At 50.0% G+C, this 23085-nt stretch overlaps 1 protein-coding gene across 1 annotated transcript in view; it reads left to right on the forward strand.

The window, feature by feature from the left end:
- Positions 1 to 23085, forward strand: part of Ago2 (argonaute RISC catalytic component 2) — a 67776-nt gene that overhangs the window by 25887 nt on the left and 18804 nt on the right. Inside the window, exons 2-8 of the mRNA XM_051202697.1 lie at positions 4967 to 5162; positions 12612 to 12732; positions 16896 to 17077; positions 18780 to 18916; positions 20104 to 20238; positions 20720 to 20807; positions 22562 to 22709. Of these exons, the coding sequence (XP_051058654.1) occupies positions 4967 to 5162; positions 12612 to 12732; positions 16896 to 17077; positions 18780 to 18916; positions 20104 to 20238; positions 20720 to 20807; positions 22562 to 22709 (1007 nt within the window). The remainder of the gene's footprint in view (positions 1 to 4966; positions 5163 to 12611; positions 12733 to 16895; positions 17078 to 18779; positions 18917 to 20103; positions 20239 to 20719; positions 20808 to 22561; positions 22710 to 23085) is intronic.

A 23085-nucleotide genomic window follows, 5' to 3' on the forward strand; every position in this document is an offset into this window, starting at 1 on the left:
AGGCAGGTTTGATATTTTCAGGAGCCTGCGCACCAGCTTCCGCCTTCAGACACGAGGCCATACTGGCCCCCGGGGAGCTGGTTCTCACACGTTCAGGTCACGAGTTCCCATGTCATCCTGGTGACGCTTGTGTGGGAAATTTTTCTAGAATAATGGATGAAACAAAATATATAGGTTCATAATAAAAGCCATAACTAATATGTGATACAAAATAAGGATTTCTTCATCATATCTAAGTGCAGAATCCCTTGGGTGGTGAGAAGCACACTGCAGAGCTAGTAAGGGCGGCTGGCTACCCTCTCTGGCCTCAGCCAGCTGGGCCTCTTGCCACTGGGACAGACAGGGCCAAGCTTCCCTAAGATGACTTGAGGTGCCAGCTTGGGAGGTAGAGATGGGAGGATTTCTTGAGCTTGAGGCCAGCCTGGTCTACAGAGTGAGTTCTAGGCAGCCAGGGCTACACAGAGAACCCTGTCTTGAAAAACCAAAGACAAGAAAGGAAGGAAGAAAAAGATGATAGATGTGCTGGGGTGGGTGGCTCCTGTCGGTTCTGTGTCTGTGGTACAGGTGCCAGGAAGTGTCATCCATCCAGGAACAGCCTATGGTGGGCTCCTAAGCTGTATGAGGTGCCAGGGTCACAGGTGAGTTAGTTCATGGAGCTGAGAAGCTGGAGGCTAGGACATGTGTGTGTCTGGAAGGCCAGCGCTGAGGGAGGGTGCTGTGTGTCTGAGTCTGTCCCCGAAGGAGATGGAGGCGTGTTCTGTGGGGCAGGCTGTTCCAGTCTCTGGGTGGTCCAGGGGCAGCCTGGGAAGCACGGAGGTAGTTCTTTGGAGACTGGGCTGTGGGCCTAGTGTAATGTTAAATGAAGAAAGGGGGTGGAAAATCCAAGTCAGGTCTGGCTGGTCCATGCACACCTAGAAGGCTGCTCTTACAGGGAGGGCCTTGTGTGGTGATATTCTCTAGCTTTCCTTTGTTCTCTTCTGTCTTTAACTTTTTAACATCAAGGTTGAAGAGAAACTAAACTAGGCCCCATCTCTTAGTCTCCACATGTGCCGTTAGCTAAGGAAGTTGCTATGCAGAGGACCAGGTCTGATGGGGAGCTCTGTGCAGGGCAGCAAGTCCTCCTGTCCCTGGGCCCTGTAAGGACAGGGAGCCTAGGTTTTCCCAGAAGGCACGATGACCTTCCTTGGCAGTGGGGAGGACTCCTGGAAGGAGTGGGCGGGGCATTCCATCCAGGGCTGCCCCACACCCTCAGGAACTGTTGACTAAACAGACTAAACAGTACTGGTCTGGGTTGTAAGTGATGTTCCAACATCATCCGCCCCCACACACACCCCCACACCCCCACTTCCCACTGCAAGGAGTGAGCAGTGTGGCAACATGGGGTAAGCCACAGGGTTTCTTTAGGACCCTTCCTCAGGTGCCTGAGAGCAGGTAGGAAGATGGGTAAAGTAGGCCACACACCCCTGAAAATGTGGTGTGGACCTACTGCCCATGGTTCTCTCCCTGTACCATCTGCTCAGTCCCAAGGCATTCCAAGCTTCATGTAGGTGTCCATTAGGTTGCTTCCAGGACCCAGCTGCTACACACATAATATTCCCTAACCCTAGTGCCTCGCTCCCTATCTGGGGTTGGAGTTTGTGCTTGAGCTGAGCACAATTAGTCCCTGAGGGCAGAAGCACTGACTCTTAGAGGCAGGCTGGTGTCATAAGCACCAGGGATGCTGCTGGAAGGTGGGGGAGGGTAGACTTGGGGGCCAGAGTCCTGTATTCTGTCGCTATCGCAGATTCCCTGATTCTCCCGGGACGTTTGAGGCCATCCTGTACAGCGGCAGGCTTGTTCACAAGCGCCTCTTTTGGCATCTGTCACAAACACCAAATCTCTTGGTCTTCTGGACCCGGTGCTCATACAGGAAGTCGATTACTCATTCTCTGTGTTTCCCTTTCGCTGTTTGTGATGTGGCTCTAAAAATGGAGCTCTAAAACAAACGTGCTAAGTGATCAGCGAGTCAGCAAACACGGTGCCTGTGCTGTCCCCGGAGTCTCCCTGCCAGCCAGGGAACCCGCTCCAGCGAGCAGTCTCACTCAGGGGCACAGCACTGAAGTGCTGAAGGGCGGCACTGCCCCTCCCCGGGGCCACCCAGGTCCCTAGGTGGAAGGCAGGCATTTAGAACAAGCCTAGGAGAAAGGTTGCCAGAGTAGTGTGTGTGTTGCCTGGGGTTGGGGGAGGAGGGTGCAGGTATCTGGGGACTGGGCAGAGGGGAGGGAAAGGGCAGGGTCAGACAGGAGGGGTGAGAGGGTGTGCATGGGTGTGCCTTTGCCTCTTTCACTCACACACTGCCTGACTTGTCCAGAGCCCGCCGCACACAATCCGAGCTGTTTTGGGGTCTGCTCCTCTCTGTGCACTTGGGACTCCCCAGGAGTGAGAAAAATAGGCTTCCGGTGCCTCCCAGGACTGCTGTCTCAGAAGAGAGATCAGACTTGGGAAGGCGTCTAGGCCACAGAACTCGTGTGGTCCAAATGTGATTTTTTTGTATCCTGCATGAAGTGGCTACACTTTTGTTCTTTGCAGTAGGAGTGGAAAAAGTCTCTTGTGAAATCACATTTTATATTTCCCTGTTCCTTTATTAATTTGCCTGCAGCTTCACCTGGTTGGTGATGCTCCTTAGTTCTCATGGCTGGTGCAAAGGAGAGGGCTTTCAGGTGATCTGAGGAGTCTAGGTGACTGGGATACATCACCAGCTGTGACAGGAGGGAGCACCCTGGCTCTTTGCTCCCCGGGGTGTCTTTGTAAGCTGGGGTCTGCCCAACCTATTGGCTGGGTGTGGCTATTGTTTTCCCATGTAATGAGTGTGTCTGAGCTTGGACCAGTGAGGACCACCAGAAAGCAGGGACCATACATATATCAAGAGATTGTGTGTCTTTGTTTTGGCATATATATATATATATTTCCTTAGTCTTCCTTTGACCTGAAGGGAAGGGACAGGTTTGTTGAGGCCCTGGATGTTGTGTCCTGGTCAAGATCTGTGGAGGGAAGGATGGCCGTGTCCTGCTGAGCTAATGAAAGTGGACTGACTCCTCCTGCTGGGTGCTGCTCATCCAGAAAAGGCCAGATGCTGCTTGAGAGCAGCTTTTCTTACCCATGGCCCTCAGCCTGCCCCCAACATGTCAGGGCCAGAAGAAGGGGCTGGTGGAGCGGTGCCTGTCTCCAAAACTATGTCACCTCTGAAGTCATAGTAGTGTGGAGGAGAGACCTGACTGATTCAAAAGGAAGCAAGCCCAGGTCCCCCAAGCTTCCCAGGCCCAGTGCATGGGAAAGGCTTGCTGTAGTGTTTTTGGTGGTATGCTTATTCCAGGTGACTCTCGGGAGGGATTGGAGGTTTTTTAAAAATACAGACAGCTTATCTCTTGAGATGGGATATTTGAATGAAAAACAGAAGTAATCTCTCTCTCACTGTGTATGTGTGTGTGTGTGTGTGTGTGTGTGTGTGGTTGTAGTCTTCCTAAACTTTGATTTGTCCTTTCCTGAAGTTGCAGGGACATTTTCCCACCACTACACCCTAACCACAGTAGTAAGCTGTGTCACAGCACACGTCTGCAGCTGATTTGTATGTTCTCCAGAGACAGGAGAACAGCTCTCAGCTGGGAGCCGGCCAGCCGGATCTATCCAGGCTAGCGGGACTACACAGCAAGACCTTTCTCCAAAATCCAGAACAGAAAGAATTTGAACAGCAGAGGGGACACTTTTGCCTTGACAATTCTGACTTGTGTGACATATAAGTCTTGTCTGGTGGGTCTTGCTTTCCTTACTAGTAATTCATTCTGCTCCATCACTGCAATTCCCCATAGGCAGCACAGGGAAATTCAAGGATTGTGATAACCCTAGTCACCACAGCACACCCCTGTTCCCGCCTCCATCCACTGCACACCACTGGCCAATAACACCCTCACACAGATTACATGCAGACAAAACACCAGTGTACGTGAAATTAACAAACAAACAAAAGAAACTACTACTTCTGGAAATGCAGCTTGGTCTGTTGCCAGGATGAGGTTCTTGAGCGATAGTTTCCAGGGTTCAGAGAGAGAGCCATGAGTGCCTGTGGAAGTCAGGAAAATGCCATGGGTGGGGACATACGTGTGATCACAGGGGACAGCAAAGCTGTCCTGTACTTGTGTGGACCCCAGCTTCCTTGGGCAGTGGCGGAGGCCATCAGGTGTATCTGGGTTTCTGTTGCACCGTCTCAAACCTGAAACCTGGGATGGCATCACAGCACCACAGACCGACGCTGGGATGGAAAAAGGGAGGTGGAGTTGGAGGAGAGGATGGGAGCGGTCACAGTGGTTAGAAATGGCTTGAGTACTTGGGCACTGTCACACACCTGGGCACATGGACTAGATGCCACAGAGGTGTTGATCTGAGAGTAAGGGTATGTGTGATATGACACTCAAGGCCAGGTGTCTGGAAGAGTACCTGGAAACCCCACCCCAAGCGCACCCAAGGCTCGTGCTGGGGCCGTGCATGATGAGATGCCATTTCCTGCTGGGGAACACAGAAGGCTGGTGACCCGCTCACTGGGGAGAAGCAGGGAGATTAAGGTGTACCGTGGAGCCTCCTGGGGGAGCTAGGTTTCAGCTCCACTGATGAAATGAGAGTTTGCGGAAGAGAGTCTCGCTGTGGCTGCAGTGTGGACGCTCTGAGCATTGGATGAGAGCTGGAAGTCAGCAGAGAAAACCTGCTTAGTGATCTGGGAGAACAAGGAGAAGGCCTTGGCAGGGAAGGGTTTGGCATGGTACTGACCAGCAAGCTGCCAGAGGCAGGCCCAGTGCTGTGTGCCCTGCCCCTGGTAGGTGGGGGCCTCAGGAGCCGACCCGAAGGTGTGGGAAGGCTGGGTTGCGCACCGTGACTCTGATGAACAAGTCAGAGCTGGCCATCTCTGATAATCTGATGTCTTTCCACTGTCCTCCAGTTCTTGCTGCTCCTGCTCCATCAACATCACCCATCCAAGGATATGGCTTCAAGCCTCCAGCTCGGCCGGACTTTGGCACCTCCGGGAGAACAATCAAACTACAGGCCAATTTCTTTGAAATGGACATCCCCAAAATTGACATCTATCACTATGAACTGGACATCAAACCAGAGAAATGCCCAAGGAGAGTGAACAGGTATTCCTGTCCATCTGTGTATCTGATTGACTCCCAGACATTCATCAGTCTTCTCTTTCCCATGAAGCTACTGTGGTGTGCTTTTTAAATGGTTTTGGCATTGAGATGTACTCTGAGTTGGGCGAAACCCCCACACTGTAAATGCCCTGCTCCAGGAGTTTGCACAGGTGTTGATCCATTGCCTGCGCTAAAGCCACATAGTTGCAATCAGCTTACGTTATTTCCTGCCCACAGAAGTCCTGCAACAAGGTGTCTGGCGGGGCGGGTTGGGCCTCACTTGGGTGTTCCAGCATTGTCTTTTGAGATGCACCCTGCTGTACTGTTTGCCATGGTTGTAATTTTTAGTGTTGAATTGAGTGTCTGCATGTGTGAGGGCAGGTAGATGTCCGTGTGAGTAGAGGCCTGAGGTTGACGGGAGAGGTTTCCTCGATCACTCTCCATCTTACTCATGGAGGTAAGGTCTGTCTGTTACCGCTAGTCTAGCTTTCTCTGGAACTCCCCTTTCTTTTGTTGCCAGTGGCTGCCTTGTAGTTTAGCTGGCATTTGCATGGGCTCTAGTGATCTGAACTGTGGTCCTCTTGTTTGTGACGCAAACATTTTATCTCCTAGCCTTGGTTGAGTATTGATAATTGACCCTTCCTGTTAACGCCTGGATGGCTTAGGCTGTTAGGAATGAAGCTCCCATGAAAGAAGACCCCTTTCCTGTCTTCTTGTTTTGAATAGATATGGACTTTCCTTTCTCATAATTGCCAAGGGTGAGGAGTGGGTTCCACTACCTGAGTGTTTACCTGGCTTGACCCAGGCAGGTTCAGTCCTGTTTCTATCATCAAGTCAAGGAGAGTGGGCTGGTTTATCCACCCCCCTTGTCAGCATTAGAGCCATTTCTGCACCTCTTCTGGGTGTGTGGCTGCTTCTGTGGCTTTCCTCCTCATCCCTTGGTAACAGTTTGCTCGTGAGGAGTGCTGACACCCTCTGTGTGATCTGGGGGTCTCCGCTGGGAAAAGTCTCCTCCAGTCTGAAATCTGATTTCTTTTCATATTAGCATTTTGTTTTTTATTGAAGACAATCTATTGCTTTGGAGCCTGTCCTCGAACTCACCTGTATGTAGGTTATGCTGGCCTCAAACTCACAGAGATTCACCTCCTTCTGCCCCCTAAATTCTGGGATTAAAGGTGTGTGCCACCAACACCCAGCCCATGTTCTGTTTTTTAAAATAGTACATTTTAATGAGTAAAACATTGAAGCTCAGTTTATAAACTTTCAGAAGTGACTGGTGTGCTTTCTAAGGAGGTCTGTGTCCACAGAGGTCATAAAGATCTGTTTCCTTTGGGAGAATTAGAGTTTGGGCTTTTGTGTTTGGATCTGAGCTCTATCCTGAACTGGTTTTTGTGTACAGCATGAGGTGAGGTATTGAAGGGCCTTTTCTGTTCTATTTATCACAGTGCCTTGGAAAGGGAGGGTCAGTCAGCCATGTATGGTCTCTCTTTAGGCCAATGATTCGTCAGCTTGTCCTGTGTATAGTGTATATGCTAGGCAGGCACTCAGCCTTAACTCTGGGCTGAAATCTCACACTGCTGACTTCTCCAAGTTTGATTTTTCCAAATTTAGCTCTTTGCTTCAAACAACAAACAAAAACCCAAGAGAATAGTAAGCAGGGGAGAGAGGAAGAAAAAAAAAAAAAGTCAATTGCCTTTTACCAGAAAGCCCTTGGAAATTTTAAATTATAACTGTTTTGAATCTAAATTGTTATATTCTTTGCTTTTTTTTTTTTTTTGTAACTAGCATCTTAAAATGTCATTTTCAGGTGCAGGTGAGTGACAGCCAAGTAGTACAGAGGCGTATTTGGGGGCAATGGGCATGCATCGAACTTAAGCTGGTGGGTTGGGTGTCAAAATTCCAACTCACCAAATCATTGAATTATACATTTTTAGGGGTGAATTTTATGTGAATGTTGGTTCACTTAACAGGTTTTATGTATTCGAGTGTTTGCTTATGTGTATTGTATGTGAACCTTGTGCATGCTGTACCCATCAAGATCAGAGGGGGTAAGATCCCCTGGAACAGGTGTTTGGGAGTCATCATGTGGGTGCTGGGAACCAAACCTGGTCTTCTGCAGGATCACTCTCTGATCTTCCTCTGTAGCCCCAGCTTTAACGTGGTTTTGAATAAGGATGGCCTGGCTTCTTTCTTCCCAGTGTACAATACATCTTATTTCTTTCCTTAGTGCAGTGTGGAGGAAAGCCAGCTGGATGTGGAGTATGGGCAGTGCAGAGACCAACCTGATTTTAATTGGGAAGCAGTCAGCTCTTCATCTTCAGGATGTGATGGTAGATGTCGGATTTCACAGAGAGCTTGTCCTTATCCTCTGAAACAGTCTCTGACAGGCAGCTGAATTCTGTCACTGCTGAGGTGGTTGTTGGTCATGTCTTTCATGTCTTTTTTTTTTTTTCCTCCTTGCTAACATGAGGTGTGGTTTCTAAAAATTGAGCCGTGTATCTGAGAATCACGGTGTATTTTCTTTCTCTCTTTAGGACTGTGGGACGCAGTCTGTAATTGTCTTCTTTTGTTATGTTTCTGTGTTAGGGGTATGTAGCATATAATACAAAAAGTTGCAGTCTTCTTTGTACAGTGTAAGAGCAAAGGGCTGGGAGGCTGGATGGGTGAGGAGAGCCTTGTTGATGAACAAGCGGAAGAACTTGAGTTTGACTTCCAAAAGCCCACATGGAGCTGGCCTGGGTAGTGTGTGGCTGCAATCCCAGTTTTCCTGTATTGAGATTCGAGGAGGAATCGGGAGAGGCAAGCATCCTCAGAGGTACCCTCTGACTTCCACCATTTAAACACCTCCTGGGTTTGCCATTGAAATGGGCTAGTTTGTGCTGGAAACTGATTCTAGGAAGTGTTTCATGCATCTTAATTTTTTTTCTCATAACAGGATAGTCTCTCTCTCTCCCTTTTTTTTTTTTTTTTTTCTGTTTCATTTGTGCATACTTGGGTAGTTTGTGTTTTCAAGGAGTCTGCACATGTCATCAAAATTCCTGAATTTTCCAGTGGAGAGTTAGTTGTTCATAGTACGTGGTGAGGTGTGCGTGTGTACTTTTTTTTTTTCTTTTTTTTTAAACAGGCTCTTGTATAGACCAGGCTAGTCTCAAACTCAAGAGATTTGAATGTCTCTGCCTTCCAAGTGCTGGGATCAAAGGTGTCTATGGGCCCTGTATAAATCCCCTTTCATTCAGCCTGAGTATTTTAAATTTCTGTGTTTGCTTAGGCGTTGCAATTACTTCAGTTCTTTGCCCAGAACAAGCATTTTGCTTTATTGATTTTTTTCCCACCTCAGTTGATCTCTGTTCTTTATGCAGCTCAGTCTCTGTGAACAGGCCAGTGTCAACTGTTTTCTTCTATAACTTCTTTGTGCAGAGTGTCTCCTCTGATTTGGTCTCACTTGTGATTTTCATTTAGTTAGAAGAGAACTGGGATTAAAGATGTGAAACCCAGCCACAAGTTTATCTTGAGAAAATTCACCATGGTGAGGGGAGGGTGCGCTGTGGTCTTGGGTGAAGGTGGTTGAAGATTTCAATCCAATTCTTTACAGTCTTTTATTTTTCTCACACAAATATGATGTGGACTTGCTTCTCTCCCAGTGATATTTTTTGCTTGTGCTTCATGTATTCTGAAGCCCTGTTAATAGGTAGGTACTAATCATAATAGTAGTACCTTTTAGTTTTTAAAATATTTAAAAATTACATTTTTTCATTGTTTCTGTTTAGGCACGCAAACACACACACACACACAGATCAACCTTTGGAAGTTGGATCTCTCCTTCACTGTGTGGGACCCAGGAATAGAACTCAGGTTGTCCGATGGGCAGCAAGCACCTTCACCCACTGAACCCATTTGACCCAAATGTGTTTTGTTTGTTTTTTGAGACAGGGTTGGTTTCTCTGTGTGGCTTTGGAACTTGCTCTGTAGACCAGGCTGGTCTGTCTGTCTCCTGAGTGCTGGGATTAAAGGTGTGCACCACCATCGCCCAGCCCCTCTTTTTTTTTTTTTTTAATTGCTTTTTTATTATGACTACAATGTGCCCCTGTTTAATTATCTTGGGATTCATAATTTTTGGACTTGAATCTTGGTCTTGTGTGAGACAATACTGGCCTTGGTTTCTCAAAACCTCTTTTCCCTCCTCTTCAGAATCTCTGCTCTACATATGCTAGGCCACATTTTTCAATTGTTAATTTTTCTTGTGTGTGTATTAATGTGCGTGTGAATGTGTGTGTGTGTGTGTATGAATGTGTGTGTGTGTAAGCTAGAGGTCCACCTTGTTTGTCATTCTTTGTGTATTATTCTTGTTTTAGAGTCAGGATCTGTAACTTGGACCTGAAGTTCACAGATTACTCTGGCCTGAGTGGCCTATGAGTTCCCAGAATGCAGCTGTTTGCTTCTCCAGGATAGTGATCAAAGCTCAGCTCTTCACCTTCCTGGCCCCTTGAAGATTGCTTCTGGTCTAAAGTTTCACCTGTGCTTTTGGACAGGCCTCGCACACTCTCTCTCTCACTGTTGGCTTCCTTTCCTTGATATTTTGTCACAGCACAGGCTCTCCCTTGTGTTATATATATGCCATCTTTGTTGCTGAATTACATGCCCATGCTGTCATTTTGGTCCATTTATGGGATGTAGTGTACAGTGTGCTGAGGGACTCATTCCTGTTGCCACTTTCTCTGGCTCAGAAATCTCCACCTCTGCAGCTCTGGATTCTACTGATCTCCTGGGCTGTGGTTTGAAAACGCCTGCAGTGCCAGGGTGCCCAAATGAATGAGGCACCTGCCTTAGCCCATTCCCATCCCTTATCACCTTAATTCCCAAATAGCTGCCTCCTGTTTTCTGTGCACATTTTTAAGGCAAGAGGCTAAGTCCAAAAGCCACGTGCATCATGGGAGAGCTGTAATCTGAGTATGGACTAGTGTCCTGGGGGCAGGGGTGCTGGTGCCTGGCAAAGAGAGAGCCCTATGCTGGTGCACATTCTCCTGTAACAGCTGCTGGGGAGGAATGATTGTCTAAGGAGTCCGTCATCAGACCTGCTGAACAGTGTGCCTAGAATATGTTAGCATCAGACGAGAGCCTGTAAATGTGCAATAACAAGTATGTATCTGCACAAAGCCACTGGTGTGCTGAGTGGCTGTCAGTGCCCAGGTCTTCCCAGGTCTTCCATTTTTGTCTCACTGAAGATTGCTAAGTGGGTGTGTCGGTCTGCCTGCTAGCTTCTTGTGGCACAAACTTACGGGTCCCTGAGCTGTAGAGTGACCCTCCAGGTGGGAATGACTGGGAAGGGCCGCTCTTGTTGTCTGGGCTTTGTGGTCCCATGCCCTCCATAGCGTGCAGGAAGCCCCGCCTGAAAGGAGGTGTGGTGTGACTCTGGCTTGCTTCAGGAACAGGCACGTGGCTGGCAATCGTCACATGATCTCCACCATCGTGCATGGAAGAAGCTGAGGTTGCCATGGTTAGAAACTGCGTCAGCTCAGTTGCTCAGCAACTGAGAGGGCTGGGAACTACAGACTGAGGCCAGGGCTGGCAAATTCTTGTGAGAGCTTCTGACTGGTTAAACATACAAACCTTTAATGCTCTTTATTTGATTGTTAATTGTGGTGTGCCTTAAATGGGTCCAGCCTCAAGATTATGATGGTCAAAGTGGTATAATGTTGGAAATAGATTTGTGCCCAACAGTGGAATCTTCCCTCTAGAAGCAAACCAGTATTTTGTGTGTGGTACTGTGTGCTGATGCTGTGTCCCCTAGGATCCCACTCCCATCCGTCATGGAAAAGAGCACAGCAGGGAGGCAGCTGGTGCTGGGGACAGATTTTGTGCTGCCCCACCCTGCCCCTGCTCCCATCCCCTGCCCATCGTTCCATGCCAAGATGGGCCCAACCTTGAGGCTCTGTGATGGCTCAAGATATGTCACTGTTAGTGCTGGGGCACCTTGGAGACTCCTGTATGCCTCTCTCCGGCAGGGCCATATGCCCCTCCCTCAAGCTCAGTCCTGCCTACTCTAGCAAGAGTCCTGTACAACCAGCCCTCACAGAATAGCTAGGCCCCATGTTGCTCGAGGACAAGGCTAGACTAGCCTAAAATATAGTTCCTGCAGGGGAAGTGTGCACCAGCTCACCCATGCCCCTTCCTCCCGTCCAGGACTTAAGCCTCTCCTGTGATGTAGGCGACTTCAGAGGTTTTAGAAGGCAGTTGGGTAATATATTAAAGTAAAACTATTACATGTCCCCTGGCCTGGTTGTAGTTTTAGGTGATTGTCTCAAGGGGTTAGAGACAACAGGGTCGTGTGATCCGCGGCTCACCTGCTGTCATGTCTTGTTGATATCTCCATTTGTAGGTGGCACACTTTCATTGAACATATTTCTTAAGGTACGTAGTAGGACAACATCAGTTAAAACACCAGTGAGCACGGGAGGCTGCTGCAGGAGGATTAGTGTACTTCCCCCGGACATGAAGTAACAACGCCACCTGTAGCGCCATCTCCAGGGGCCTCTGGCTCCATGTCACTGCGCCTGTGTGCGCACACCCACACACAGTGTGTGTAATTAAAAATAAAACAAAAGCAAGATAAAATACAAGGGCAATTTTAACAATGTCAGTGGGTCCGTGTTTGTGTAAAAGCTCGGATTGTTCATGTGCTCCTGGGAATGCTGGGCTAGGCAGCAGTCTGAGCAGACCTGAAGCTCTTTGTCACAATGAGGATGCAATAACATAGAACTGGCATAAATAGAAATTAACTGAAGTATTCATTTTTTGCTTTTGTTTTGTAAAGAAACTTCCAGAACTGTAGCAAAAATTAACATCCTGTATGGTTGCTGCACAGCAGTTGTTAGGGTTTCGGATGCAGAAGGATCCTTAGTGGCAGTGTGGCCTGTAGGCTCTCCAGATGGAGAGAGCTGTTCCCCATCAGCAAGGGCAAGGCCAGGTGACCTGCTGCTGTTGTCCTTGTGTTTGGGAAGTGGGCTGCTCCTGGGCAGAGAGTGCACAGGTGTTCCCGGCTCACTTCATCAACCTGGTGAGGTCAGGAATCTATCTAGTGTGTGCGGGTTGCTGCTCTGCTTGCGTTGGGGAGGGGTGGGGAGGGGTTTGTTCACAGTGCTGTGTGACTGTGAACAATGGGAGGCAGTCAGCCTCACCAGAGCGTGGGTGTCGTCTACAACTAATGGCTGTCCTTTGGTGTACCTGGCACTCTGAGGTTATAGTACCATCCACCCTCTGTGCTGTGGAACTCATTAGAACATTCTGTCAGGGAAATGAGGTAAACCCATGACTGATCTCACCTCCCAGCATGGAAAGCCACACGTCAGGCAGAAACCCAGCCTCCTAAAGGAGCTTCAAAGATGGTTTGTATCCACAGATGCCCCCATGCCACTTCCTGAACTTCATTGATATTTCCCGAATTCTCTGTCTCAGGGAAATAGTGGAGCACATGGTTCAGCACTTCAAGACCCAGATCTTCGGGGATCGGAAGCCAGTGTTTGATGGAAGGAAGAACCTGTACACCGCCATGCCCCTTCCAATCGGCAGGGACAAGGTGAGGCGGGGAGGGCTGCGCCCGGTGCTGGGAGAGTCAGACATGCTCCAAGGCTACTTAGCCCTCTGCTGGATAAAGTCACTCCATCTGGGAGGCGAGGGCAGCTGCTGGGTGGGGGGTGTGCTGTGAGGCTGGTTAAATGCAAACACTCCCAAGTGCGACCCACAGACCAGCAGACACAGCCCCCCTGTGTGTGTGTGTGTGTGTGTGTGTGGCTGTCAGCATAATAAAGTGGATGAGCTGCCGCAGCCTCCTCTGCAGTGAGGAGGGGGAGGAGGGGGATGAGTCAAGCCTGTGAGGTGGCATAGAAAATGGTTACCTTCCCTTATTATTTTTATCTTTTAGTTTTATTTTAAAAGTAATCAAGCTTCTACCCATGCTTTGACACAGCTGACAAGGAAGGGACCAGCAGACCTAACGGTTGTGTTGCTAAGTGACAAGTTCCTTAGCTCTTCCATGCCTGTCTGTGTCCCCAGTGGGGCCAGGCAGGCCCAGTACCTGGTGGCCAAGCCCCATGTCACCGTGCTGACGGGAGTGTACCGTTAGGGCAGGGAGAGGGCCAGAGCTCTGTGTGTCATGTTCTGGTCTCGCCTTTCCCAGCCGCCAATGGCACGTGGGTTGTTGCTGCCACTCCAGGGTCGGATGATGGGCGTAAGGTTCCGCATTGGAGAGAATCCCAGGACTGGGTGTGAATGAGCCAAGCAAGCTCTCCCTGGCAAATTAACAGACTGCAAATTGAAGATTTATTGATCTTAAGGTTTTGTGTTTAATTTGCACATTTGTTTTTGTTTAAAGCTCTATAAGAAAGAAAAGCATAAGGAGTTTATTCACAGTTTCATTGGTACAAATTTATAATTGGAGACTAGGAGGAGCATGAGGAGAGCCCTCCTGGCAGAGGGATGGGTGTCTCTGCTGCTCAGATGCAGACTTGCAGTCACAGAAGTTAACGGCCCAGGCTGGAGTGAAAATAGGCGTGGCCATGCCTTCCTTGGTAATGGGACATGACACAAGCCCCTTCCCCTTGCCGAGCAGCTGGGATAGGCACGCACTTCTCCTGTGTTCGGTGCATCTCCGTCTCAGATGGAAGGCAGGCTTTCATCACGGGCCTGGGGGTTCTGTGTGCTCCTCTCCTGTGTTCGGTGCATCTCCATCTCAGATGGAAGGCAGGCTTTCATCACGGGCCTGGGGGTTCTGTGTGCTCCTCTGGGCCCGCACTGTAGTGCAAGTAGGAAGGTTTGAGGAGCTGCAGCCCACTGCCCCAGACATCTGAGCACCGGGCAGGGGAGTGGTGCATTATTGCCTGTTTGCAGCAGCCTGCACCAAGAGCATCTGGAGTCAGAGAGTTTGGGAACCTTCCAGCTAGCACAGGGGTTTCCCTTTCCTTCCGGCAAAGTGTTGTCTTTGTGGCCTTTTTCTTCTTTTGACATCTGTAGTAAGAAAGGACTCTCCTTGAGTCCATTAGTTTAGCATCCACCTAGTGGCTCAGTGCCTGATGTGGGTACCTGCCAGGGTCAATCTCACTGCCAGCCCATGTGGAAAGGCAGCAGCTCCTTAGGGCGGAGAGTACTTGTGTTCACCAAGCCTTACGTTGAGATGGAATAGGACTGCTACATACCAGTTGCTCTGAATTTGGGACTAAAGTTTCCAGTCTCTGCGTTGAGCCAGTGCCTTCCTTTGCCAGCTTCTGAGATGCTGCCTCCTGGATGGAAGTTATAGCTGAACCAACTCATGGATGGGAGCCCTTGCCTATGATCGCTAAGCTGACCTGAAGGTGTCTTGTAGCCAGGACGCTCTGGGGAGGGGAGCATTCCCAAGGATCCCTATGGTGTTTGCACTTGGGACATGCTGCTAAGAACTCAGACATGCCTGCAAACACTCACCCTTGTGTCTCTGCCTAGTCACCTGCCAGACACTTCAAACACACACACACACACACACACACACACACGCACGCACACACGCACGCACGCACGCACACACACACCCTGGTTTTGGTACAGGTGTTTGGAAGACCACTGTTCTAGCTGGCTTTCTGTTGCTGATAAACACCATGGTCAAGAAAACTTGGAGGGTTAGGGTTTACTTGGCTCACATGTCCTGACCATAATCTGTCACTGGGGAAGGCAGGGACAGAGGCCCAAGCTGAAGCAGAGACCACTGAAGCAGCTTGCTCCCCATGGCTTGGTCATCTTGCCTTCTTATCCAACCCAAGGCTACCTGCTTGATTGTGGCACAGGTCACAGTGCCCTGAACCCTCCCTCCCCAGTCATCGCAGCTGACTCCTCAGCCCCAGCTGACCAGCCAGGGTCAATTGTTTCAATAAGGCACAAAAGGTTTCACTAACACAGATTCTTAACTCAAATCCATTACGCCCTGGCGATCTTTGCTTCCCCTGAAACTTCACAAGCCAGTCTTCCCTTGTCTGTGCCGCTCACACCATAACAGCAGCTCATTAGGCTCCCAGCATTTCCAACCAAATCTCCTAATGCTTCCACAACCTTCCAACAGGAACAGCTTGATCAGATTTATTACAGCAATACCCCACTCCTGATACCATTTCTTTCTTTTTTTTGGGGGGGGGGTGGGATGGGGTAGGGTTGGAGGAACAGGGTCTCACTATGTAGCCCTGGCTGTCCTGCAACTTGCTCTATAGACCTGGCTGACCTCAAACCCCTCCCCAGTGCTGGGATTAAAGGCATTCACCACCACTGCCCGTTTCTGTTGCTGGGATAAAAACAAAAGCACCTTTGGGGGTGAGGTGGGCTTAATTCACTTAAAGGCCAAACATTGAGAGAAGCCAAGGCAGGAGCTTGGAAGCGGGTTGAGTAGGTGCCATGGAGGAACACGAGTCAGTGGCTTGCTCAGTTTGATGATCCAGGATTACATGCCCAAGCGCAGCTCCACTCAAAGCAGGCTGGCCCCTTCTACATCGATCATTAGTTAAGAAAATGCTCACAGGCCAATCTGATCAAGGCAATTCCTCAGTTGTTCACCATTCCCAGGTGATTTTAATTATGTCAAGTTGATAATAAAAAGAAAAACTACCTCTCCAGCACAGGCTTTCCCAGAGAGCCTGTAGACCGCAGCTCCCTGGGCATTTGAAACAGGATATGACCAGCGCGTCCTTATCAGGAAAGGGTGCGTGGTCCCAGTCCCTGCAGCTGTCCCTCCAGCCTGGCTGGCCCAGTGGTTTTGACAGTCACTCTATCTAAGGGGGTGAGGGTAGGTGGCCCTGCAGCTGAGGACGCGAAACCTTGACGACACAGCGGCTTCTGTGTGTCACCAACCTCCCCAAACGCCGAGTTTTTGTGTCGGGGTGCAGCTCTCTCCTCGCTTCGTTTCTTAGTGGTGCACTGTGCCAAAATGCACTTACTTTTGCTCTCAATTTGATTGCTTCTTGCAAGGATGTCCAAACAAGTGCTGCATAGCTCAGTATTAGTGACCTCAACCTCTGAGGTTGAGTTTGTAGCTGCTCACCATCTTCCCTACCTAGGTTGGTACCATGTGGTGCACCAGCCATACTTGGGTTCTGGACACACATCTGAGTTGTATCTTCCTGTGAGTAGTGGTAGTAGGCCAGCCCAGAGCCAGTCTCCTTGCTGGAAGTGTTGTGTACTAAAGGGTAAGGCATTCTAAGAACAGGGACATGCCAACCACTGATGACCTTGCCGGTTTGATCATCACCTGAGTGTTTTGTGGGCCGCAGTCCTGACGCACTGTTATAGACATGAGTACCATGCTGATAAACGGGGAAAAAAGTGCCCATGTCAGGGGAGTCCTGAGAATCCCCTGTGCTAGCCACCTGCCACTTAGCTGCGTGACTGCACATTTGTTAAAACTAAATGCAGTTGAGGCTGGGGAAATGGCTCAGTTGGTTAAAGTCCTTGTCACAAAAACAGTGGGATCTGAGCTCTGTCCTCAGCACCAGGTGCAAAGAACAGGGTCCGGCAGAACCCCAGCACTCATGACCTGCCCAGCTTGCATGACCTGCCAAGCCCCAAGTTTAAAGAGAGATTGAAGATACAAAAAGTGGGAAGCAGCTGAGGAAGACACCTGGTGTAGAATTTTGGCTCCCACCATACATGCACACCCCTGCACAAAATACATTTTAATTTCTTGTGCCTTTTGGGGAGGAATATGACCTCTGTGCTTTGGTTTGGCAGGTGGAATTGGAAGTCACACTGCCAGGAGAAGGCAAAGACCGTATCTTCAAGGTATCCATCAAGTGGGTGTCCTGCGTGAGCTTGCAGGCGCTACACGATGCACTTTCCGGGCGGCTGCCCAGCGTCCCTTTCGAGACGATCCAGGCCCTGGATGTTGTCATGAGGCACTTGCCATCCATGAGGTGAGAGCATCACGTGCGTGGGGAGGAAGGGTCACGAGCTGCGTATTCTCAGAAAGATTGAGATCTTGAGCAAGGAAAGGAAGGGGAGGTGCCAATGGTGGTGGCCACACATCCCATCTCTGGGGCAAACAGTCGTGACAGTGGCCTTGTCTGCGTGCAGGAGGTTTGCCTCCTGGCTTTGAGCTCACACCCTGTGCAGGGTGAAGAGCAGCACAGTGGACACCCACATTGTGCTTGTGTGAGCGCCCACCCCTGGGAGACTTCTGTGGCTTTTATGACAATGGCCAGCACCAGAGTGTCAGCCTGCTTCATTAGAGGATCGATCTTTGCCACACCTGGCAGGAGGTGGGGGGGGGTGGGTCATTGCTGCGGTGCATCATTTTCCCAGTTGCCAGACAGAACATACGGGATCAAAGCCAGGAAGCCACATCCAAACTTGTCACACCGCGCCCACAGTGGGACCTTAGGAATGTTGGAAATGGAGCTGCGAGGTCAAAGTGATTAGCGGAAAGAAAGCTGAGTGCTCCCTCTGGAGAGAACTGGGTGCTCCTTTGGCTCCCTATCTACACAGTAGGCATAGAGGAGATGACATCCCAGGCCAGCTGTCACTCTTGGCAGGACCCTGGCCTGCCTGCTAAGGGATTGTTGATGGGAGGGAGGCAGGTAGGCATAGAAATGGCCTGTAATAGCGATTAACAAAATCTTGTCTTTAAAAACAAACTAAAATTCATTTTGTGTGTGGGCATGCCACGGGTGTGTGTGTGTAGGTCCAAGGACAGCTTGGTAGGAGTCAGTTCCCTTTTTTCACCGTGTGGGTCCTGGGGATGCCACTGAGGTCATCAATCTTGGCAACAAACATCCTTACCCTCTGAGTCATCTCACCGGCCACATCGTCTATACTTTTAATTGAGCAGCAGGAATTCCTGTGGTTCCTTTCTTTTGGATTCCTTTGGATTGTTTACACTGGTTTTTACAGACGGAATGTGAGATAGGAGAGGAGCATGCTCCATGATTTCACCGAGCATGTCACCTCTACCAAAGCACAACACCTTGTCTTCCCTTTGGCATCCTGAAACGTGGCACATGTCACGTGTCCAGTAGTCTGTAGGCGATGCACGTGAGTGTCCACACAGCAGGCAGGTGGGCTCTAGCGCAGCTCTGTGTGCATAACTGACAGGCAGGCTCCGGAAGCCGGGAGCTGTCCACAGCTGCCTTTGGTGCCTGTCATTTAAAGGAGCTTCGGTGAACCAGGAACAGTTGCCGGCTTAGGTGGCTACATGGTCCTCAGCCACACAGAGAAGTGGCAGTTTGGCTACTTAGAGTGTGCCTGCTCCAGCTGCTCCTGCCTCTGTAGGAAAACTTGAAAGGGTGTGCCCATCGTGAGGAAAAGGAGTGGAAACACTAGCTAGAGCCTGTTTCTGGACTAACGCTTGTCCTTTTGAGAGAGTCATGAGGAAAGCACCTTCCAAGGTGGGCAGTGAAGCTGAGCTCGAGCCACAATGAGGGTGGTCCCCTGGCGTCTCCATCAGCTACTGCTTACGCTGCGTGGATGCAGACTACAACTCCACATAGCAAGCATGACTATAGGAAAAAACCTGGAGTGGTCTCTGAGTGCCAGTGTGCTGCAGGGGTGATGGAGGAGAGGCGGGGGCCGCCGGCCCTTCCTGACCTGACCGGCCTCTGACTGCTCGTCTCCCGGCAGGTACACTCCTGTTGGCCGTTCATTCTTCACTGCATCTGAAGGCTGCTCCAACCCCCTCGGTGGGGGCCGGGAAGTGTGGTTTGGCTTCCACCAGTCCGTCCGACCTTCTCTTTGGAAAATGATGCTGAATATTGACGGTAAGAAAAGCTTTTGGGCTTCACTGCAGAGTGAATGGGGCGCATAGGATTGGGGGTTTGAAAGCATGCAGAGGAGGCCAGACCTTAGGAAAGATTCCCATCGCTGTCTCTAGCCTTCCGTGGTGCCTGCCTGTGTCAGCCATGTGTCAGCTGCAGTGGCTCATATTTGGGTGCCAGGGCCACACCCCTCACTTTCTCTCCATGTTTCCTGAAGTTGTTTACACTGAGAAGGACTCCTGAGAAGGTGCCCGTGGATGGATGACCGTTGTCTGTTCACCTGCTCTTTGACGGTGTATTAGACACCCCCCCCACACCCCACCCCACCCCTACCCACCCCCACCCCCCCCCACCCCCACCCCCCGTGAGACGAGTGCCTAGGAGAAACCACTTAAAGTGGTAAAGGGTTTCAGAGGGCTCAGCCCATAGTAAGCAGACAGGCTGTGACCCAACATAGCTGCTCATCCTTTGGTGCCTGGGAAGGAGTGGATGGAAATGGCCCAGGGATAAGAGCTTTCCTGAAGTACGCCCACAGCCATCTACTTCTCCAGTCAGGAGAGCTCCGCCTGAGTTTTTACAGCTTCCCATAAATGCCATTGGACTGTGACTCCATCAGTACACTGGTTGGTTCAGAGCCCCACGATCCGTTGGCTGTCAGTGACGGGGACACTGGCTACTATCCCATCCCTCCCTGCTTCAGGGAACTCGGGTCACACTCTGTGCTTGCGTCCACTTCACTCTGCCAGAGACCAGCAATCAGGAGGACCGATGCCTCCTCTCATGTTTTGGCAGCAGCTCCAGGAAGGCCCCGGGTCATATCTTGGTCAGGTGCACACTAATTGCATGAATGGAAAAACCTCAGAAATGCCTCTTGCAGAAGTAGGTGTCTAGAAACGCCTACAGGCTCCAAGGTCCTGGCTGTCCTGTGTCAGGCTACACTTGTTCAAGACCACAGTAATTATTTGGGTGACTTCTTCAGACTCAGCCAATCCCTTACCGTAGCCTATGGCTACAGAAAACCATGGAATCTTCTTGGTCAGTGTGGAGCTCTGGGCATAGTGGACATTGGTTTTCTAATCACAGAAGGCGGGGAGGGGGTTAGAGGAGAAACTGAGGCCAGGCCTCCTGAGCTTCATACTGCTATTAGTCACATGGATTATTCTAGATGTTCTTGCTTTTCTTGCACACAGTATCAGCAACAGCATTTTACAAGGCACAGCCAGTCATCGAGTTTGTTTGTGAAGTTTTGGATTTTAAAAGTATTGAAGAACAACAAAAACCTCTGACAGATTCCCAAAGGGTGAAGTTTACCAAAGAAATTAAAGGTAAAGAGCCACTCATCACAGCGGGCTTGGGAGGGAGGGTCCCCTCTGAGGCCTGCCCATGCATGGATGGGCTCTTGTTCCACTCTGATGAGGGAGGTGGGAGCTGTGGGGAGAATGAGCCTCAAGGCACACTGACTCTGAGGTAGCTGGGTTTCATGCACAGAGGGGCCCATGACACTAATGTGCACAAGACATGGGTGGGAACAGCTGGGACACCTGTCCTGTCCACACCACAAAGGGCTATGACTAGAATCACCATGGGAGGGGTTGTGGTGACACCTAAGTCTCTCTGTGCTCAGTTGTGCTGGCAGAAGGCATCTCAGGACAAGGTAGATGCAGCCATGGCATCCTGAGGACAGCCACATTTCTTCTGGCCTCTAGAAGCTCATGGCTTCAAATGTGGCCAGAGCTGCTATGGTGATTCCAGACTGGCTGTAGGTGCATGGCAAGAATAACTCAGATGCCTGCTGTCTGTCCCCAGGTCTAAAGGTGGAGATAACGCACTGTGGTCAGATGAAGAGGAAGTACCGTGTCTGCAATGTGACCCGTCGGCCTGCCAGTCACCAAACGTAAGGCAGCTAAAACAGTTATCTCTCCTTCCAAACTCAGCCCTGGTGCTGCCACTCAGATTCCCGGACACTAGAAGTCATGGGGCTGCCCTATAAGGATCTATTTGTACTCCTAAAATGCTAGTAGCTACCTCTGTGGCTCATTCACTTTCCACTCTACAAAGTGAACCCTAGGGGCTGGGTAAACAACTCAGTAGTTAAGAGCATGTATGCTCTTGCAGAGGACCCATGTTCGGTTCCCAGCACCCATGTTGGGCAGCTCACAATCACCTGCAGCTCCAGCTGCAATGCCCTCTTATGTGCTGTCCTGGTACCTATATCCACACATGTGCATATGCTCACACGTGCATGCATGCACGCACACATGAGCATGCACGCACACATGAGCATGCACACACACACAATTTAAGTTGGGAATTTTTGTTTTTGCTTTTAAAGTTTTATCTTTAATGTATGATTGGTTTCCCTGCCCATCATGTGCATACCTGGTCCCTGTGGGGTCAGAAGAGGCATTAGATTCCTGGAACAATATCTTTATTGTATGATTGGCTTCCCTGCCCATCATGTGCATACCTGGTCCCTGTGGGTTCAGAAGAGGCATTAGATTCCTGGAACAGTAGTTATAGGTGGCTGTGAGCCACGATATGGGTACTGGGAATCAAACCTGGGTTCTCTGCAAGAGCAGCCAGAGCTCTTAACCTACGAACCATCTCTCCAGGCCCTGTTTTGTTTTGTTTTAAAATGGGGATTTAATGTGTAGACCAGGATGGCCTGAAACTACTCACAAAGATGGTTCTGCTTACTGGGTGCTGGGATGTGCCACCAAAATAATTTACTGGAGAAAAGTGTGTGTGTGTGTGTGTATATACAATGATGATCAGTAGGTAAGAATACTGGCTGTTGTGGGTTTAATTTTTACCACTACATGACAGCTCACAACAGCCCACGGGACCCATCCCTTTTTCTGGTGTGCAGACATTTACATAAAGTAAGGTTTTTTTTTTGTTTGTTTGTTTAAGTAAATATGGATTCCAACATAGAAATCCCACATGTTCAGGGGAATGAAGGATGTGACGTTAGGTCTGGGAGGAGCTAGGACACCTATGTGCTGCTAACTAGCCCGCTAGCTGAAGCAGTTGCAAGGGCTAACACAGTGTCCAGTCATGTCATCTGTCTGTCTAGCTGTAAGCACACAATTGATTGGCTCTTTCACAAAAAGCAGACTGTTGCTAGGGTGCCAAAGTGCCCAGTCCTCTTACAGCAGCAGGGTCTGATGGACTGGATCTAGGTCTGTCACCTGCCTACTAGACCAGAGATGACATTGCCTGGCAGTCTTGGCAACCGAGTCCACTTAGGAGTGCTGAGGGGCGTGGCCTGTCCCACCTGGGAGCTGTCATCTGCCAGTGTGTGGCACAGCCCAGCTCCCTTGTTGATCTCACTGAGACGGACGTGCTCTTACCTGGAAGGAAGGCTTCAATTCCTTCCGGCACTGGGATCTTTAGGGTGTAGGAATTACTGGGGTTTGCTGGGAAACAGACTTTTCTGAACTCATCTTCCCGAATTGTTCCGTGGAAATTGTGACTTGTGTGTTTCCTAGATGTATAGGTAGTTGCTGTTTCCCAACAGTCATGGGCCGCCTGGCAATTGAGGGGCTCTAGAATAGTCCTGGAGATGCTGGCTCCTGGAAAGGAGTGTTGGAGGTCCAGCCTCCACGGATCCTGGGAGGGTCTTGCCTGAGTGACCTCTTTCTACAGGTTCCCGCTGCAGCAGGAGAGTGGGCAGACGGTGGAGTGCACGGTGGCCCAGTACTTCAAGGACAGGCACAAGCTGGTTCTGCGTTACCCCCACCTCCCGTGTTTACAAGTTGGACAGGAGCAGAAACACACCTACCTTCCCTTGGAGGCAAGTGTCTGCACTACTCCCGTGGCTGGGACGGAGAAGCCCAGGTCCAGCCAGGCTTCACTGGTGCCGTAGGACCCAGCCAGTGCATGGCATTGTTGAGACCTGTCCCCTGAAATGGCATGAGATGAGCGGCCTGGGTGGGCCTCTGCTCCCCACACCCCTTTCTTAGGTACCTTCTCACTGTGTAGCCCAGACTGGCTCCCCCCTGGGATCCTTCCTCCCTGGGGTGATGGGAGTCTGGACTTTGTGCTGCTGTTAGGAAACACCATGATCAAAAGCAACTTGGGGAGAAAGTTTATTTCACTTACACTTACACATCGTTCATCATCTAAAGAAGTCAGGGCAGGCACTGAACCTGGGCAGGAGCTGATACAGA

This window comes from Phodopus roborovskii, unplaced genomic scaffold (genome assembly GCF_943737965.1).
Source record: "Phodopus roborovskii unplaced genomic scaffold, PHOROB, whole genome shotgun sequence".
Taxonomy (NCBI): domain Eukaryota; kingdom Metazoa; phylum Chordata; class Mammalia; order Rodentia; family Cricetidae; genus Phodopus; species Phodopus roborovskii.